The sequence below is a fragment of the Rhinolophus sinicus genome, linkage group LG03 (genome assembly GCF_036562045.2).
Source record: "Rhinolophus sinicus isolate RSC01 linkage group LG03, ASM3656204v1, whole genome shotgun sequence".
Taxonomy (NCBI): domain Eukaryota; kingdom Metazoa; phylum Chordata; class Mammalia; order Chiroptera; family Rhinolophidae; genus Rhinolophus; species Rhinolophus sinicus.
The window spans coordinates 158,344,789-158,362,897 of record NC_133753.1 but is presented as its reverse complement, the minus strand read 5'-3'; the positions used below and the strand labels follow the sequence as shown (position 1 = coordinate 158,362,897).

General features: G+C 34.8%; 1 protein-coding gene across 3 annotated transcripts in view; it reads left to right on the top strand.

The window, feature by feature from the left end:
* CWC27 (CWC27 spliceosome associated cyclophilin) overlaps positions 1-18,109 on the top strand; it is a 178,937-nt gene that overhangs the window by 136,266 nt on the left and 24,562 nt on the right. For 2 of the 3 annotated variants that reach the window (XM_019743827.2, XM_019743838.2), the window contains exon 13: positions 14,501-14,610. In XM_019743827.2, the coding sequence (XP_019599386.1) occupies positions 14,501-14,610 (110 nt within the window). Of the gene's footprint in view, positions 1-2,273; positions 2,480-14,500; positions 14,611-18,109 lie in introns of those variants that run through there. The other variant, XM_074328900.1, reaches the window with a different exon arrangement.

The following is an 18,109-nucleotide window of genomic DNA, read 5'->3' as shown; positions in this document are numbered from 1 at the left end:
AGGTCTTGATCCAAAGAGTTCAAAAACCATTGGGTTAGAATAAATGTCTAATAACACTGTGCTAAGCCCAGAAAAAACCCTCAGAATGCTTCCCCCTTGTTCTAAAATAGCCTCTACTGGGTAGAATGAGACTATTCACATGAAACATTTTATAGTTAATAGTCAAGCAGTATTAATAACTAATAGTCATAGTTAAACGGTATTAATTATTAATATTTCAAGTGCTAAATTTAGTGTGCAGATGAACCATAAGACTTCATGAGATTCAGAGCAGTGAAAACTACTACCCTGTTTCCCTGAAAATAAGACCTAGCCAGACAATCAGCTCTAATGCGTCTTTTGGAGCAAAAATTAATATAAGACCCGATATTATATTATATTATATTACATTACATTATATAAGGAAGACCCAGTATTATATTATATTATATTATATTATATTATATTATATTATATTACATTGTATACAACCTGGTATTATATTATATTGTATTATATTATAAAGACCCAGTCTTATATTATAGTAAAATAAGACCAGGTCTTATATTATTTTTGCTCCAAAAGACACATTAGAGCTATGGTCCAGCTATGTCTTATTTTCAGGGAAACACGGTATGTCAAGAAAAGCTTCCTCACTGAGGGAGATGAAATGACGAAATGGGTCCGACTACAGGAGAGGGCACATCCCTGTAACATGGGCATTTCTGTAATGAGTTCAATAATTCAGTAGTTTATAGAACCTCGATTCCATAGAAGAAATAATCTATATAGGGGAGAAATCATGAATAATACATACTTTTGATGAAATAGAATCAGACAACAGTTTCACTTTGACAACCACTAACTTTAATGTGTGCAAGGCCCTACTGTTTGGGAAGACTTTTTAAATCTCACTTGAGAGCTTATGGTACTGTACAAGACAGCTTTAATTTTACTTAGTTGGTGTTTTAGGGGATTTTTCTTTTTTTTTTTTAGATTTGAGTTTTAAGAACCTTGGTAAATGTGGAAATTACAACCTCAAGGAAATGTATTATTTTACTTAGGAAATGAAAATTTTCTTAAGATTTCTTAAAATAAATGTGAAATCCAAGACCTCGGGGATAATTATTTTGGAAACTTTTATTGTCTAGATACCTAGAGGTATTTTTAGAGAAAAACATCATTTATCATGTGTCAGCACAGGATTAGTGTTCTCATATTTTTCTGAATGAATGGCATTAAATTCAGATCTCTACGTACTGCAATATCCTCAAAACAAATCTGTTCTTTGAACATTTCTCTTGCAAACTCCACCCCTTTCCTACAAGTTTCTAGTTTATGCCTTATGCCCTACCGCAACTGTTTTAGCCACAGTTTTGTGTGTGTGTGTGTGTGTGTGTTTTCTGTTGGGTTATTTTAACAACCTGCTAACAGGCTGCCAGCAGATCTCTGTTGCTACTCTCAGATCCTGCCAATACATTCTGTGTGTGGCTTTCCTTAAACACAAACTTGATCATGTGTCAATCCCCTTCATAAAATTCTTTAATGGCGTCTCATTTCCTCCAGGATAAAATCCTTTGCATGCCTTAGAAGGCCCTAGATGGCCTCGACCTGGCCTGCCATAGTAGTCTCATCTCTCACAGTGGATCCTATGTGCCGTGCAGCCTGCGTTTTTCTACATAGCACCTATTTCCTATCTCAGCCTTTACTGTCACAGCTCCCTCTTACTGCAATGCCTTCCATATGTAATGAATCTTGCCTCCATATTCAAGTCATTTTTTAAGATCATTTCTCTAAGATGCCTTTCTTGATCTCTCGTTCATCACAAGACCAGTGGTTCTCAAACTTTTCTGCACATTAGGATCACCTGTAAATTTGAAAGCTCATGAGGTGAGGTCCAGGTGTCAGTACTTTTTGAAGCTTCCCAGGTCTCTGGTCAAGATAGTTTAAACATTAATCCCTATCTTCCTCTAGTTCTTTTATTATTGTACTTTTACTTTTCATTGCTTAAGCCACCTGAAAATTATTTTAATTCATAGTGTGGGGTGAGACTATGAGGTTTGTAGTTTAGCAGGTAAAAGTGACAAACTACCAGATATTAATACAGCATGGTACATATTCTCATGAAGATTTAGGGGAGCAAAGGAAAGACAATGAAATCTAGACGGCAACATATCTTTCTAGATACATTCACCCAAGCAGAATTATCAGTTATTGAAATGAGTAGTCTTCAAAAAATGTTTTAGTGCACCAGTATAATAAAGTTTTTTGTTTTTTAATTTTATTTTAAACAGTTTTGCTGAGAGTTCATATAACATACAGTTCACCCATTTAAAGTGTGGAGTTCAGTGGTTTTTACCATATTCATGGACATCTTCAGCCATCACCTCAGTCAAGTTTAGAAGTTTCATCATCTCAGAAAGAAACCCTGCCTTTACTATCTGCTGTATAGTGTCCGCCTGCTCGCCTCCAGCCCTAGGCAACCACTGATGTACCTTCTGTCTCTATAGATTTCTCTGTTCTGGATATTTCACATAAATGGAATCATATAATATGTGGCCTTTTGTGACTGACTTCTTTCACTTAGCATAATGTTTTTAAGGTTCATCTATGTTGTAGGATACATCAAGTACTTCACTCCTCTTTATAATTAAATAATATTTTATTTTATGGCTAGACCACATTTTGCTCATCTGTTTGTCAATTGATGGACATTTGGGTTATAAAATAAAGTGAATATTCTAAGATATGTATTTTTTAAATGTGTAATTCATATGTATTATGTATTATATATGACATATATACACCAAAAATAAATAATAATAGTTTCAAACATACAACAAAACATAAACAGAATTCTAGCATTTTGTTTTCACCTCTCAGTGGGTCATTTTATACACTAGACACCTCTCACTTTTACAGATTTTTGAGGCTACTGGTTCAGGTGAGTAAGTTAGTTGAATAAAGGTGTTCTGGACAGAGGATACAATGCGTGCAAATGCATGGAGATAAGTGAAATCATGATACCTTTTCTTATCTTACAAGTTGTGTGTCTGGAACATAGAGTGGAAAAGGTATGGAGTTTTTCATACAGTCATTTTTACCCTCTCCCTCAAGTCTATAGTTGTATTATTACTATTTGACAGTGTATATTAGATACTATATTGCTGTACTTTCTCTCTAGAAGCAACCTTACAGTTTGGGCTTCTTCCATGTAATCCCAACCAGGAAATAGCTGCATTGATTTCCTTTTTATAAGCTGCGTTTATTTCCTGTGACTTAAGGAGACTGGCTGAGTCTGCTATAGAAAAACAACATCAAAGATAAGTCCTCTGTACTTTTCCTTCTACAAAACCCACGGAGAAGTCCCTTGGGTTTATTCCATACTGGGTTGAGTTGCCATATGAGGTGTATATATAGAAGAATGATTATGTTTATTCTTGCCAATTGGTTGTAGTTGAAGAGACAATGTTGTAGTATTTACTCCAGTCAAAGACTTTGCTAGTCTGTTGTATCTGGTGAAGATGCTGGGCAGACTATTGGGATAGAATCCAATCAACTTCTTAGAAATATTTCCCAATATTGACTTGCTTATTTTCCTCTTCTTCACACTCTTATTATTCTGGGTATTTTTAACAGTGTATTACACTAATTAATTAACTACATTACATACCTTTAAGGCAATAGTAATTAGTACTGAATTTACCATGTAAGAAAATAGAGACAGAGCATTTGTGGGGTGGACTTAAGCCTTTACTCCAGCGAGTGACGGAGCTGGGAATAGAATGTGAAGTTGCTAATTCGAAATATTGAACTCAATCCATTCAATGTGTTGACTTTGTTTTGTGACTAAGCCAAAGATTTTTCAAAAATTAATCAGTGAGAATGTGTCTGTAATTACATTCTAATCCACAATAAGAGGGTGAGAAATTTTCCACCTCACCAAGAAAAAGTGTAAGATTGCTTTAGTAACAATTTCAGTTTATGAAATTAATCAGACAAATAAACCAAAATAATCCCTCTTCATTAAAGGTTTAATTAATGCTATTTCAAAACTAAGGCACTTAAAAAATAATTATTTTTTTTCTTTTTCCTAGCGAATGTATTTTTGTAACATAGAGTTCAGAGACTCTAACTTTAGTTGACAAATCACCTTGATAAGTATTATATTTCTGTTGTTTCCTGATCACGTTTGGCTATATACCACATAAAAAATGTTCAGAGACATTAAGCCTGGTACCTGATGATTACAGCTCTTCAAGATTTGGGACAAGGAAAGCCAGTTATGCAGCCTACTTTGTCCTGACCTTCTCCCTATTCTCTTTCAATTCCTTTCACTAGGGATCCTTTTTCCCCTGAAAAATCACTTACCATTTTTTTGTTGTTTGTTTTGTTTGTTTTTTTTAAAGAAAATTAATTCATTCAAATAATATTTATTGAATGCTTGAAAATGTGTAGGTACTGTTCTAGGCTCTGGACATCAAATGGCAAATAAATCAGAAAAGTCTCTGCCTCAAGGAACTCACATTCTTGGGTCCAACTTTGGTGCCCTGCTAAGTCAGAGCTCACTCACAGTCACTCATCACATGTTTTTTCTAGTTTTCAGCTTTTTTTCTGAAAAGATAGGTTTCCAAGTGTAATACCCTGATCTTTTTAGTGGCAGCAACTATCCTACTTTATTTAAAGAGTGATTATTGCATAGGCACTTGGGATACTGACTGGCACATCAAAAGCACTATTTGTACAAGTATTAGCTATAGTAGAAGATGGCAACAGCAAAGCATTTTCCATCCTATCAATGTACCAGCAGATACTGCTTATTCTTAAGCAAATTCAGAATTATAGGTAAACGTCATAAGATTGCTACATTTGAATATCCAAATGTGTAGAAATACAAATTAAACTTTGATAATTCACGTCACAAAAGCATTTTCCACATTCCATTATAAGTTTTATTGGTGCTTTGAATTTTTGATTTAATATACAGAAATATTTTTAATTCAAACAAATATGTTAATAAAATGAAAAATAGTGCATCTGCTCCTTGCTTCATCAAATGAGATTTGATCATTTGAAGGGAACCATAACTAATAAAGTAGCTTATAGACAAAATACAGTGCCATGTATTCACTGCCAGGTAATAATACCTTTTATTTATATAACATGAACAGTTTACAAAGTCCTGTCACATGCCTCATTACATTTGGTTCTGTAACAGCCCTGAGAAGTAGATTAAACAAGTATTATAGTTTCCATTTTGCAAATGAAGAAACCAAAGCATTAAAGATATTTAGTACTCATGCTAACTTAAACAGTAGATTTAAGGAGTCCTATCTTCTGTCCAATATTCTTTCCACTATAAAACTGCAAACCATTGTTTCCTTAAAAAATAAAATAAAATAAGCCACGAGCAATATGACCTGTTAACTGGAAGCCAGAATCAGCAGACTGAGGGCTGGCCTACAATTCACAGCAATACCACTAAGATTGAGCAAGATGATCCCCATCCAACTCACCCTCCACCCCTATTTTCCAGAAAGCACATTTGGACACAGATCAACTTCAGATGAAGCATGGTTTGGTGACCTTTTTTCCTACCCTCACATCATCTCAAAATGTAGCTTGCTAGAGATATCATTAAAGATGGGGATTGGGGAACAGAGGTGAAGTCTGCATCAGAATGTGTGTACCTGTAGTAGAGAACATGTTCTAGGCAGGTAAAAAATTCTGAGACGGTGAACAGCCAGAAACAACTGGGCATGGTGCTTTCAAATAATTGCACATATTTTCACATTTAAATTAGAATGTTCTGATAGATGTGGAAAAATAATTTTACCAGGATATTTCTCAAAGTTTCTTCCAAAAGTAATTGGTGAAAATCTCAACAAGATTTTGGGAGTCAGACTCCCTCTTTGCCTCTCTCTCCTCTTACCGCCTTTGTTCTCTTGTTCACTGAACTACTGAGGAATGCATTGTTTTCATTGATTGAAAGAGGTATGGGCATCAGGAAACTTGGAACTTTGCCCCCCCATTTTATCTACTAACTCAAGCCAGTACCATAAGAAAATACCCTTTCAAAAAAATTCTTAGAAATGAGTTCAAACAACATAACAATCTAGGGTGGTTCAGCACACCTCATTTAGTTTTATAAAAGGTTCACAAACATTGTGAATGATTTCCTTGCAGTTTAGACCTGAAAGATATAAATCATGGCTGCTCATTGCTTACCAAAAGAAAGTTAAAATTCCTTTATCTGGCACTTAGGGACTTTCATGATCAGATTTTTATCTTATTCTCCTTATCCCCCATCTTATTCACCCATTCCTCATTTTCCAAAAATGTTTTTCCTCTTCCTCATGTGCATCCTGCACTGTGTTGCCTTCATGCTTTGGTTATGACTGTCCCTCCTACCTGCTATGGCTTTGTCTTCTTTCTCCTTCACAGCCTCTCCCCAGCTGTTCCTCTCCCTCTTCTGCATGGATTTCATAAGTATGTATCCGGACCTCTTATATCATTTGTCCCACCACACAGTTAGAGACTATGTCTTATCCCTTTTCTAGCCTATAAGCTACTTAACAGTGGAGCTCCCTTCATTTTCCTCACTCCCACACCTAACAGGGCCCCTCTTCCCCCATGACTGTTTGCACTACAATGGAATTTTTAAAACGCATGGGCTTTGAAGTCTGACAGCTTGATTTCAAATCCTTGCTCTTATCATTTATTACCCATATAACCTTCGGCAAGATACTTAACCTCTCTGAACCTCTGTTTCCTCATGCATAATATAGAGATAATAATACCCCTTCTGTTATTACAGTATTAAGTGAGAAAGCATGCAGAGTTCTTAGAATTACATCTCAGATGTGCTAGGTCCTGAAAAATGGTGATGGTGCCGGTAGTAGTGGTCATACTTGTATTTTAGAAGCCCCTGTATTGCTTCAGTTTCCTCAGCCATTTAGGGGATGTAAAGGATAGTCTGCCATACCACACATGCAAGTATTTAAGGACTATTTTGAACCAGTTGGTAAACTTTTATAACTACTTGGAGAAAAATACATATGAGTTTACTACAAAACAATAGAACCTACCTTAGTACAGTTAGAAATACAGGTCTTCTGCAGTGTTTAATTTGCTAGGGTGATCACAGTCACAGGAAATTTTAGGTAGCATTCTTTCTTTCATAGTCTCCCTTATTGGTTTTATGAAATCTTTTTAATCTTCAAGAATTTTATATTTCTTTTCTTATTGCTACAAGGCACTGTATGTAATTTGTAGTTGCCACATCCAGAATGACAGGGCAACATAGGGGTGTTGTCAAGGTGGCCATCAAACTACAAGAATTGTGGGTCACACCACCTGGAGAAGTACAAAGTGTGCTCTGTTGAGGGACCGGAGGCAACATCAATCAACCTTTGTGCTAGTCCCGAGGTCCATGTGAGGGAGAACGAGGTAAATTCGAACAGGAGCAACACATTGCAGCTGACAGGTGGAAAGCTGTCAGCTGACAGAAGAAAAGCCATCCTGTACCTCAATAATTTTCAGTAATCATTTATGTATTGTAATTGGTTTTTATGATCATTATTAAGATGAATGGAGAAACAACTGCTAAAAAGCTTATCAGATATAATCTATTAATTTATTAGTAAAAGATAAGACAAGCCCAATTTAAACAGATTTAATGTTTAGTGTTCAGAAGTTGTCTTTACTGATCTAAGTTCTCTTCATCTCTCAGTTTATTAGATAAGTTCATTTAAATTCGTTTGAATTGGTTTTTAGTATAATACTTTGTGTGCTATTTTTAAACTAATTGATGTGCTATTATGACTGTAAGATATTACCAACATGACTGCTATCTGAATTATAAACTCAACAAAACAATGCTCTGAAAAAAAGCAAGATCAAATTTTGTATTTGGTAATAGTGGGGCTTTAAAAACAAGTTTTTAAAAATTTCTAATATCTTCAGGGAAAATACAAAAGTAAAAATTAAGAAAACTAATTAGAGAATTAAACCTATTTTGAGGATTCATGCCATTTCCCAAGTTGTCACACGGTACCATAAATGTGTATAATTTCAAAGTGATTATTAGATTGTAATGAAATATACCAACAGTAATTATGCACTACAACGAGAAAAGACACATAGTACTGTATAGAGAGGAAACAATATTGGGTTGTCAGAAAATCTGGTTGTTGTTTGTTTTTTTCAATTCCCAGCTTAGCACAATTATTTAACCTCTCTGAACCTTAGATTTTTCATCTATAAAATGAGCAGGTCATTGCTGCCTAAGAACTTCTTAAAACTAATATTTTGTGTTGTGATTCTGGACATACTCCTTTTAAACTGAATTTTAAAATTAAGATTAAGCTGTCATTAGAATATAAATGTAGAGAACCCCTAGATATGAACTTTCATAAAGTCACAAGCTACCCTATCTGTAAATGTCTAATGGAAAATACAGCTAAAAATCAATGAGTATTTTTACAGTTTAAATTCCAAAACGGAATACAACTTGAAAATCTGAATAAGTATAATTGTATTATAATTTGTTACCTTCACATTTTTTAAATATGTTAGTAGAAAAAGACAGAGGAAAATATTCTGTTACTTCATTTTGAGAATTATTTTAAGACCCAAAATAACATGAAGCAGTGAATCTAGGATGAACAACAGAGAAAGAGAAATAAACTCCATGTAAATGTAGACTGAATTCCATTAAATCAATGTCAATGTTGAAGTATATGCCAACATTCAGTGTTCAATGTTCAAACATACTTCCCAGTAGTCCCTAAATCACTTAACCACATTTGACCAATTTTCATGAAACTCTAGGGGCTTATTTTGACCACCAGATGGAGCCAGTATTGTTCAATTTGTAAAATAAAAAATACGCTGAGAATTAAAATTGCTTAATAAAATGAGTAAGTTGTAGACTTCTTATTTTAGTTCATAGTACAGAAAAAAAATATTGAATTTTTAGCCCAGTCTTTGACTAAATTTCTGCATAGTCTTTGTAAGTGTGCATCTAGACACCTCCATTAAATAATTTCTTTATTGTGAATAAGTTTTTCTTTGGCTCTTTCATTGGATAGAGAGATCAGTTTTCTTCTTCTTCACTTTTTAAAGATATCATCTAAATAATTTTCGATTACCTTTAAAATAAAATTAGTACCGATTCAAGCTATAGTCACTCAATAAATATTATGGATTATAATTCCAAAAAACGGTCATAAAGAATATATTACATGTAGGCCCTCATTTTAATATCATAGAATATTCCCATTGATATCATTTCTATAAAGGATTTTTTTTTTATTTTTTTTACAACAAACCAAAAAACAGGCTTTCTGACTTAGGGGGAGGATATGTAATCTCCCCAGTAGCTCCTCAAGGAGAGGCAAAGCCTCAGTGAATAGCCGCTACTGTTACAGGGATTCTACCCAGAAGCTCAGTGCTCAGAGGCTTTAATCAGGAGTGACTGCCTTAAAGTTGACTTCTACTCTTCTCACCTCTTTAAAAAGTATCAGAAATTACTTAATTCCTTACAACTCAATTTATTAGGCAATTATCTATTGAAAAAGTATTTGTATGCTCCAAACCCCTGCAGGAGCTGCTCCATCTAGCAAGAGCAATAAGCCACTATGGACACTGTTGTAATCCAAGACCTGAAAATGATCAGTCTGTTCGTTAGTCCATTCAGCTACTACTTATTGAGTACATACTATATACAAGGCATAATGCTAGGCCACAAACAGGGCATCGTCTCTGCTATGTGAGTTTATAGCCTAGGGGGCAATACAGACAAAGAGACAGTTATGATGTAGTGTGGTTAGGAGCTACGAAGTGTTTAAAGGTTCACATGAGGGAAAAATAATGATTACTGAAGGAGAATCAAGAAAAAGCCATAAAGGATTCTGTACTTCCCATTTGTTATAGTTTGAGAGGAATTTAGGACCTTTTTTTTTAGGATTTTATTTCATCACCACACCAGTTGGTGACCTGATGCCTTTTTATGTCAAAGTTGAATATTTTCTTCTAAGTTTTCTTGTATCTCAGACATGAAGAAGGAAAAAAAAAACAATCTGGTTAAGAAATTGTACTTTAGAACCAGACTGCATGGGTTTATATTCCAATGTTTATAATCCCTGAGATAAGTGATTTAACCTCTATTGCATTAGTTTCCTTATTGGCAAACTGGGACTAATAATATGCCTTCCTCATAGGGCTGTTGGTTATAAGGATTAAACAAGTAATTCAGGTACTAGTTTCTGGCACATAGTGAGTACTTGAAATGTTAGCTATCGTGTTAGCTATTTTCAAGTCTGGTACTTTTCCTGGACTTAATTTAAGGTCTGGTATATATAAAATTTGATAAAAACATACTTTGTAGCTTTCAGAATGTATGACGAGATTTCAGTAGCGCTGTTAGTTTTCTATATCCATTAAAATCTATCCCTTTGCAAATTCTGTTTATTATTGGTAACATATCACCTTTATATAAAAGTTTTCATTTATTATGGGAATTTTTCAAAAATTTCCTTGAGGTAGTGGATCCAGATTTTTTAGAATCATTTATAAGCAGGCTTACAGTTTCTGACATATAATAATCACTCGATATGCTTTTTTTTTTTTTAATGAATGAATGTGTAGTTACTTGAATCTGTTAGCTCTTTGAGTTCTGGCCCTGAGACAGTAGAGGATATAAGCCTTTTATCTATTAAATGAAATTTCTAGATGGATACCATTGGTTCATAAGCTAAGTAACCAATAATTGACAGTATTTACCCCTTTATTCTCAGAACAAAAAGGTTTCATAATGAAAAGGATCAATGAAGCAAGGATTAAGTTTCTGACTAGCTCTTAGGGGAAAGGTTAGAGGCATTCTTTATGACATGTAGGAACAAAAGTACAGTACTTAATATTCAGTCTTACTACAGATTGTCACCTAAAAACTAAAAGTCAGAACACCAGTTTTAGCCCAGGCTCTGCTTCTGATCCACAGTGGATGCTAGCTAAATAACCTCACTTACCTGGACCTTGGTTGCCTCACCTATAAACTGAGAAGTTAGATTAGAAAATTCTCAAGGTAACTTCTAGCGATGGTGCTCTAGTAAACGGATGCTCTAGTAGTAAACTGATGGTTATAGTGGTGTTGGACATTCTCTTCACCAAGCCCTTTCATATAGATTACCTGATTTTATCTCAGAAAAAGCTAAGATATTTTTAATTTTTTTTTTCTAACACTGAAATATAGGGAAGCTTTTAAGCCCTTTAGAAGGCTGGTATTCTATCCAAGAATCAGCAGTTCAACATTTATAATCAACGGGTGATTTCTTAACTATTTTCACATATGTATGTTCATTTTACCAGTTTGATTAATTTCTAGAGCAAAAAGTCTGTATCATGTATGTTTTAGATATCTTTCATGGCATTTTTCAGAGTGCCAGGTATATGGGGGATAGATACTAAATTTTATTTTCTGACTTGAAGTTTTCATTGAAGACAGTAGGGCATAGTGTGGGCCTTTGGTATCATACAGACCTGGGCTCAAATCCATGTTACTGTATTCTGATTGTGGTCCAATCCTGATCCCTCAAGATAGGTAAACACTTTGTTCATAGATAATCAAAGCACCTTAGCATGGTGCTTAACATATAGTAGGTCCTTCATAAATGCTTTTTCCCCCCGTTTTTCATTCCTATTTATTTAGCATATGTTTTATAGAAATTTCAGTTAACGTCAAATAGTCATCATATTGCATTATTCTTTATGAATTATCATCCAGTCTATATTGAGATTTATAAGAAGAATAAAAGAGTACAGAGCATGTTGTACTTAGAGAAACTGAAATTTTCAAACTCCTTGTGTATTTTATTAGTCAGTTTTATGTCGCTGATTCAATTTTTGTTTATTCAGGGGGATTCAAGCACATAAGAAATGAATGTACTACTTTCTGTTCTGGCAACATGGACTGAGTTAACACATAACTTCCTTCTCCTACAAATATATAGAAATACTGGATAAAATACAGTACAGCCCAATTTAAATACTTAGCTAAGAAAGAGGGGGAGAGAGAAAGAGACAGAGAGAGAGAGAAAGAGATTGAAAGAAAGAGAGAAGAGAAGAGAAAAGAGAAAATTCCTAGGTACCAGAATCAAAGAGGAAACATAACCAGAGCATTAAGTGAGCAAGCTGACACTATAGTTGCCCAGGGGGATATTGGAACCAGATGTAGGCTCTAATAGCAAGAAGCTGGGGTTTCAATCTCACACTTGTATAGAGATGTGGCCTTGGGTCAGGAGAGGTGGAAACTAGAAAAACTGTTCACCTGGTCAGGAAGGCCACAAAGAAGCCTGTCATTTTTCAGAGCTATGTGTGGGAGGGGAAAAAAAAGTCTGTCATAAAAAATCAAAATCAAAACTCTAAACCTCTACCAGGCATGGCTATACAGCCTTAATGTAAACTACCTGTATGGTACAGGAATCCTAACATAAGAAATTAACTTGGAAAATAAATGGCTCTGAACCAATGGGGCCTCTTAATGGCCTGGTGGAAACAAATGCGAAAGTTCTCTAGAAATTCTTACACAGTCCTGGGTGCCTAGGATTCCTATGGCTGAAGATAAACTCACAATGAACCATTAGAAAACACATAGAGAAATGACCACTCTGGGGAGAGAGTCAGAAGACATAACAGAAGGATCCCCCAAGAACAATCTGAAAGAGACAACAAGTATATTTTAAATAGATTTTTAAAGGAATAAAAAAATCATAGTATAAGACTAAGGCTATCAAAAAAGAGTGGGTGAATTTGAAAAAGAATCAAACAAATAATTATTAAAATCAATGACTCGGTTTATATCTCAAAAAATGATTAGATACAACTAAACAGAGAATTCGCAAACTGAAACATGGAGCTAAGGAAATCAGCTCAGCATGTGTTGCTGAGAAATAAAAACATGAAAATGAATACACTGTGCTCATTTATAGTTGACCACACTATAAAGAAACGTATACTAATATGATATGCTCATTAGGAAATAGAGTTGACCAGATTTTTCACACGTTTGGGTTTGTGCAGCAGATGTCATTGTTTTTGGCTGTGTGTACCATATAAAAGTGTTTGGGTTACAATTTCCATGCAGTCAAGATGGAACCTTAGCAGGCTTAATCCTGGTATCACAAATGTATGTAATAAAAGACCAGCCAACCTCACAGCTGTTCTAAAGCTGTTTGCCTGTTCATTAGGGCTAGAAATTAAAACAGCAGGAGAGGAAAGATATCTTTAAAGTAGGCAATAAAAATCTCAGGAAACTAAGAACTAGAGAAGGCATTGTGAAATGATTGCCACGATCAGGCTAATTAATATACCTATCATCTCAAATAGTTGCAGTTTATTTGTATTTGTGTTTGTGTGTGTACACGTGTGTGTGGTGAGAACACTTCACATCAACTCTCTTAGCAAATTTCAAGTATACAATACCATATTATTAACTGTAGTCACCATGCTATGCATTAGCTCTCCAGAACTTGTCTATCCCACATAATTAAACCTTTGTACCCTTTGATCAATATCAAAATCATGATATTAAGTAACGTGAAAAGACTACTTGTTTCATAGTTCAAAATGTTATTAACTAGAAAATCTCTTGAACAAAATGGCTGGTTGTTAATACACTGCACATTAACAATATTCTTTAAACTAGGTAACAAACAGGCAAGTAACAAACCCAGGCATGAACAGAACGATTACTGGCACTCTTGATTACATGTAGCTCATTTTTGTTTGCCAGCCAAAGATGAGAAAAGATGGGTTGTTTTTTTTTTAAATCACAGATTTTCATTAATATGTGTACATGTAAGGTATTGTAAAATGTTAGTACAAGTACTTGTTTTGCGGGGGGCAAAACTGTACTCTATGAACCGAGATGTTAACTAATCTTCATGTGGAATTATCGTAGGATCAAATCCATGCATTTGTTTTCTAATTTGTAATTTAGTGAAAATTGTTTTTGTCTGCTTCTGGTAACTGTCCTAACTGACTTATTTTTTAGATACATTTATATTTTATGATGCCATCAAATGGAAGTTGTTTGTTGTTATTATTATTGTTTAAACTGGGGAACGAAAGTGGCAGGTAATTGAAAAATCAACCAATATTGAAAGATTATATCTTATAAGGCAAGTCAATAATATTAAATGGTATTGCTGAATTTTAGGAAAATCTTAATTGTAAAAGTGAGATAGGTGATTTATAGTTACATAAGTACAAGCGAGAACAACTATAATCATCCAATATATAATACAGATGTTTATAAAATTGTTTGATAAATTAACATCAGTCACTTTCTGATCTAGGAAATAGTTGGGGAACTGTGGAGTTTATTCGTTTGATTTTTTAATTAAATGGAGGAAAACCAATCCCAGGTTCTGACCTCCTCTTCAGAGATATGAGCATAGATATAAATATGAATGCACAGCCTTTTCACTATTTATTCTAAGAATATTCTGTTATTCTTCAGAGGAAGAGACTGCTCTAGATGGTGCTGTTGCAGAATACAGGAGAGAAAAGCAAAAGTATGAAACTTTGAAGAAGCAACAGTCACAGAAGGGAACATCCCGGGAAGAACAGGTAATTTCACAAGCAAAAATCCATACGTAATTCATTGCCTTTTAATTGTCTTCAAGTGTTGTTAATGGAGCCAGATTTGATTATACATCAGGGGAAGCACTACTTCTTAAAAATGAAAAAGGATGTATTTATATGGGGTGAGATGGAAGGAGTGTTGCCATTCATGAAAAGGTCCAAATGATAGAGTTCTTTTCAGACATAGATAAAAAGCCTAAAACTTGCAGGTTTCAACCTTTTACTCCCATATCAAGCATAGGAACCTTGTAAAGCCACATATTATCAGATACTCGGGTAGAACCTTTGCCTAAGTAAATATTATGAAATAGAGAAGTGGTGATTATAAATGATGAAGGGATCTCTTCTGGCCCAGCATCTCACATACTGACTGGCCAGCTCCACTTGAAACTGTACATTGCCTGTAAATAAAGCATTTGGTTCAGTAGTTGACTTCTACTGTGAATAATGTTACAAAATTCTGCTTATTGCAAGTAATTCCTGTACCTTTAGTAATTTAAGAAGATTGTCAGAAATCAAGAATCAAGGGATAGGAAGCTAGCTCAACAGTTTGGAAGTCAGTCATACACAACACGTGGCACTCGGCACCAATAAAATAAATCTGAGTACCCCAGCAGTCCTTCATGTTGAAGAGCTAGGAGGGCAGACCAAAATCTTTTATTTTTGGTGCTGCCATGTATAGGTGAGAACATGCCATTTTAGACATATGAATAAAATAGGCAAACTGAAAAAAGTTTAAAAGCCCACCCATATTTGGATAAATTAATATTATAAATGACACCTAATTACTAATAAGGAAGGATCATGCATCAGTACTCAGCATGAAAATAATCATAGGGAAAGTTCAACAAGAAGTCAGGTATAGGAAATTATAATTACAAAGAACTAATTTGTATGGTTTTCAGAAGAAATGGAACACCAAAGAAAATTAAGACAAAGTACATTATTAACTTGTTTTCATGGAATCACAAAGTCCTTTGAATAGCAACTGTAGTGAATATACTAACAAAGATAGTAAGGATCCCTCTTATTCATGCGGTCCTCTTTTTTCCCCTCCCAGCAAATAATTATTAAGAAACTAAACTACCATGTACGAATTACTGTATTTGGTGGTAAACAAGGTAACTACATCTGTCCTCTCTCTGAGTTATCAGGAAAAGGAGCCAGTTAAACAAGTACAGGAATACCAATAAAAGAGAATGAGCATTATGACAGGTTAGGTACAGGGAGGGAACTATGATGTCCTAAGAATCTGGGGAGGCCATGAGAAAACGATTTGTCAGCTGAGCTTTGAAGGTTGAACAGGAGACATGTGGCTAGACAAAAGGAACAGTATATCAGAAGTCTTTGATCTCTTTGCAAAGAACTAAAAGATCTTAAGTGTGACTGGAAAATAAATGAGAGAAAAGATGAAGCTGGAGAGGTAAGCAGAAGCCATCTCCTGCAAGGTATTTAATAAGTTAAGATTTTTCTCTATGGGCAATGGGCAGCCATCAAAGGAAGGAAGTATTATGATTTCATTTGCGGTTTGGGAAGATCCCTCCCACCTGGCTGCAGTATGAAAAACAGACTGGACTCAGGGCAGGATGGAGGCACAGAGGCCAGTTGAGAGAGTCTTATGTGTAGATGTGCATGCACAAAGCCTCCCAAGGCAGGGCCCCTTCAAAACAGCTTCTCCACACTGGGAAGGTTCTCTCTCACTGTGCTGGAGAGCCATGCTATGCTGTAAGTGGTTGGCCGTGCATTCCTTCAGCAAAAGCCAGAAGACTAATTCTCCTGTAAGTGCCAAACAGAAATGCCTCCATGCAGATCCTATCTTCTTCATCCTATGTTGTGCACCATTATTTCTGTGATATTTGCTTTTCTGCTTAGTGTCTTCTCTTGCCTTTAGAATGGAGCTAGAGAAAGCCCAATCTTGAATAAAGCTAAGCAAGGCCAAGAGGATATTTTTTGGTGTTTGTTACAGACCCCTTCTCTGAGCAAATGCCAGTAGCACATTAACTGGCTCTAAAAACAGACTGCCTTGCCACTTACAACTCAAGGAAAAAGATCCAGTGCTAGCGTAAATTGCTAGGAAGTTTTAAAATTTCATTCCACTAAGAACTCTCCTTTGTTTTCATTTTTCTATATGCCCTCAGAAAAGACATTTCCAAGTGTACAAAAATCCACCATTATAAATGGATGGAGTTTACTTTTAAGCGATAGATAGATAGATGATAGATAGATAGATAGATAGATAGATAGATAGATAGATAGATAGATAGAAACAGACATATTCATATGGAGATGTGTATTTATATAATATAGGCATAGGTATGTAAGCACATACCTACACACAAACACACATAACACGCCATGAAGGATATATACCAAAATGTCAACAACGGTTATTCTGAGTGGTATAATAATAGATATTTTTGTTTTGCTTCTCTTTATTTTCTAATATTGTAAAACTTTTTTCTTATGGTAAAGCAAATGCAATTAAAGTTGGGAAGCAAAAATGTTTATTTTAATGAGTAAGGTTTAAAAACAAGGGATGCCTTCTTTATCTGTTAACATTATTTGAAGAGCTTTGCCCTATAACCACTACTCTAGAAACGGGTAAAATATCTAAATCCTAATACACTAGGCAGCCCTTAGAATGCCTGTGAGGATATTCTATAGGAATGTCTAGGTTTTTCCCCCCAAACTCTTCTCCTTCAACAGCTGTGGCCATGTGTGTATTTTCAGCTGTTGTTTTTGTGAGCATTAAATTTTGCAGAAACATACAAGGCACGCTTCACTATCATTTTCTAGCAGTAACTGCCTTTGTGTCTTGCAGTTATTTTGGCACCCCCTGTCTTTATTGAGCTTAGGTTCTAGATCACCAAAAGCTACTTAATCTTTCCGTGCACTGTGGTCTTAGTAATATTTGCGAGATTAATTCTGAAACCTAGCAGTTTATTGTGACTCCTTATTATACCTGTTGTTCACAGACTGAATTATCACACAACTTTTTCCTTTTGAAATGTATTTTAGTACTGAATTCAATGTATCAATATCTTAGATACTTGATTTTTATATATAGGTAGTACTTTATCCCATTTTATAATTATGTCCTTTTTTTTAAACTGTAGAATAAAAATCTTTTTTCTAACTTCTGTTCTCTGCTCAAATTCTGGAGGAGATTGTTCAGATATAGCCAGGAGACAATGTGATTACCAAAATTGTAAGCACTTGTTTCTTCTTACCTACAAAGGGCATGGAGCCAAACAAGAATCACGGGAATGCTTCCTTTTTTAAAAAACATACTGAGCATGATATTTATATACTACTTCTTTCACTTAACTATACAGTGTAATGCTTCATGTGTAGAATTTTTAATAACATATTAAAAAGCATATTCATTGCTTTTTACCAAATTTATCTAGTTCCTTATTGATAGACATTTAACATGTTTCCATTTTTCCACTTGTGTGACTATAGCTACAGCGCACTTCTTTCC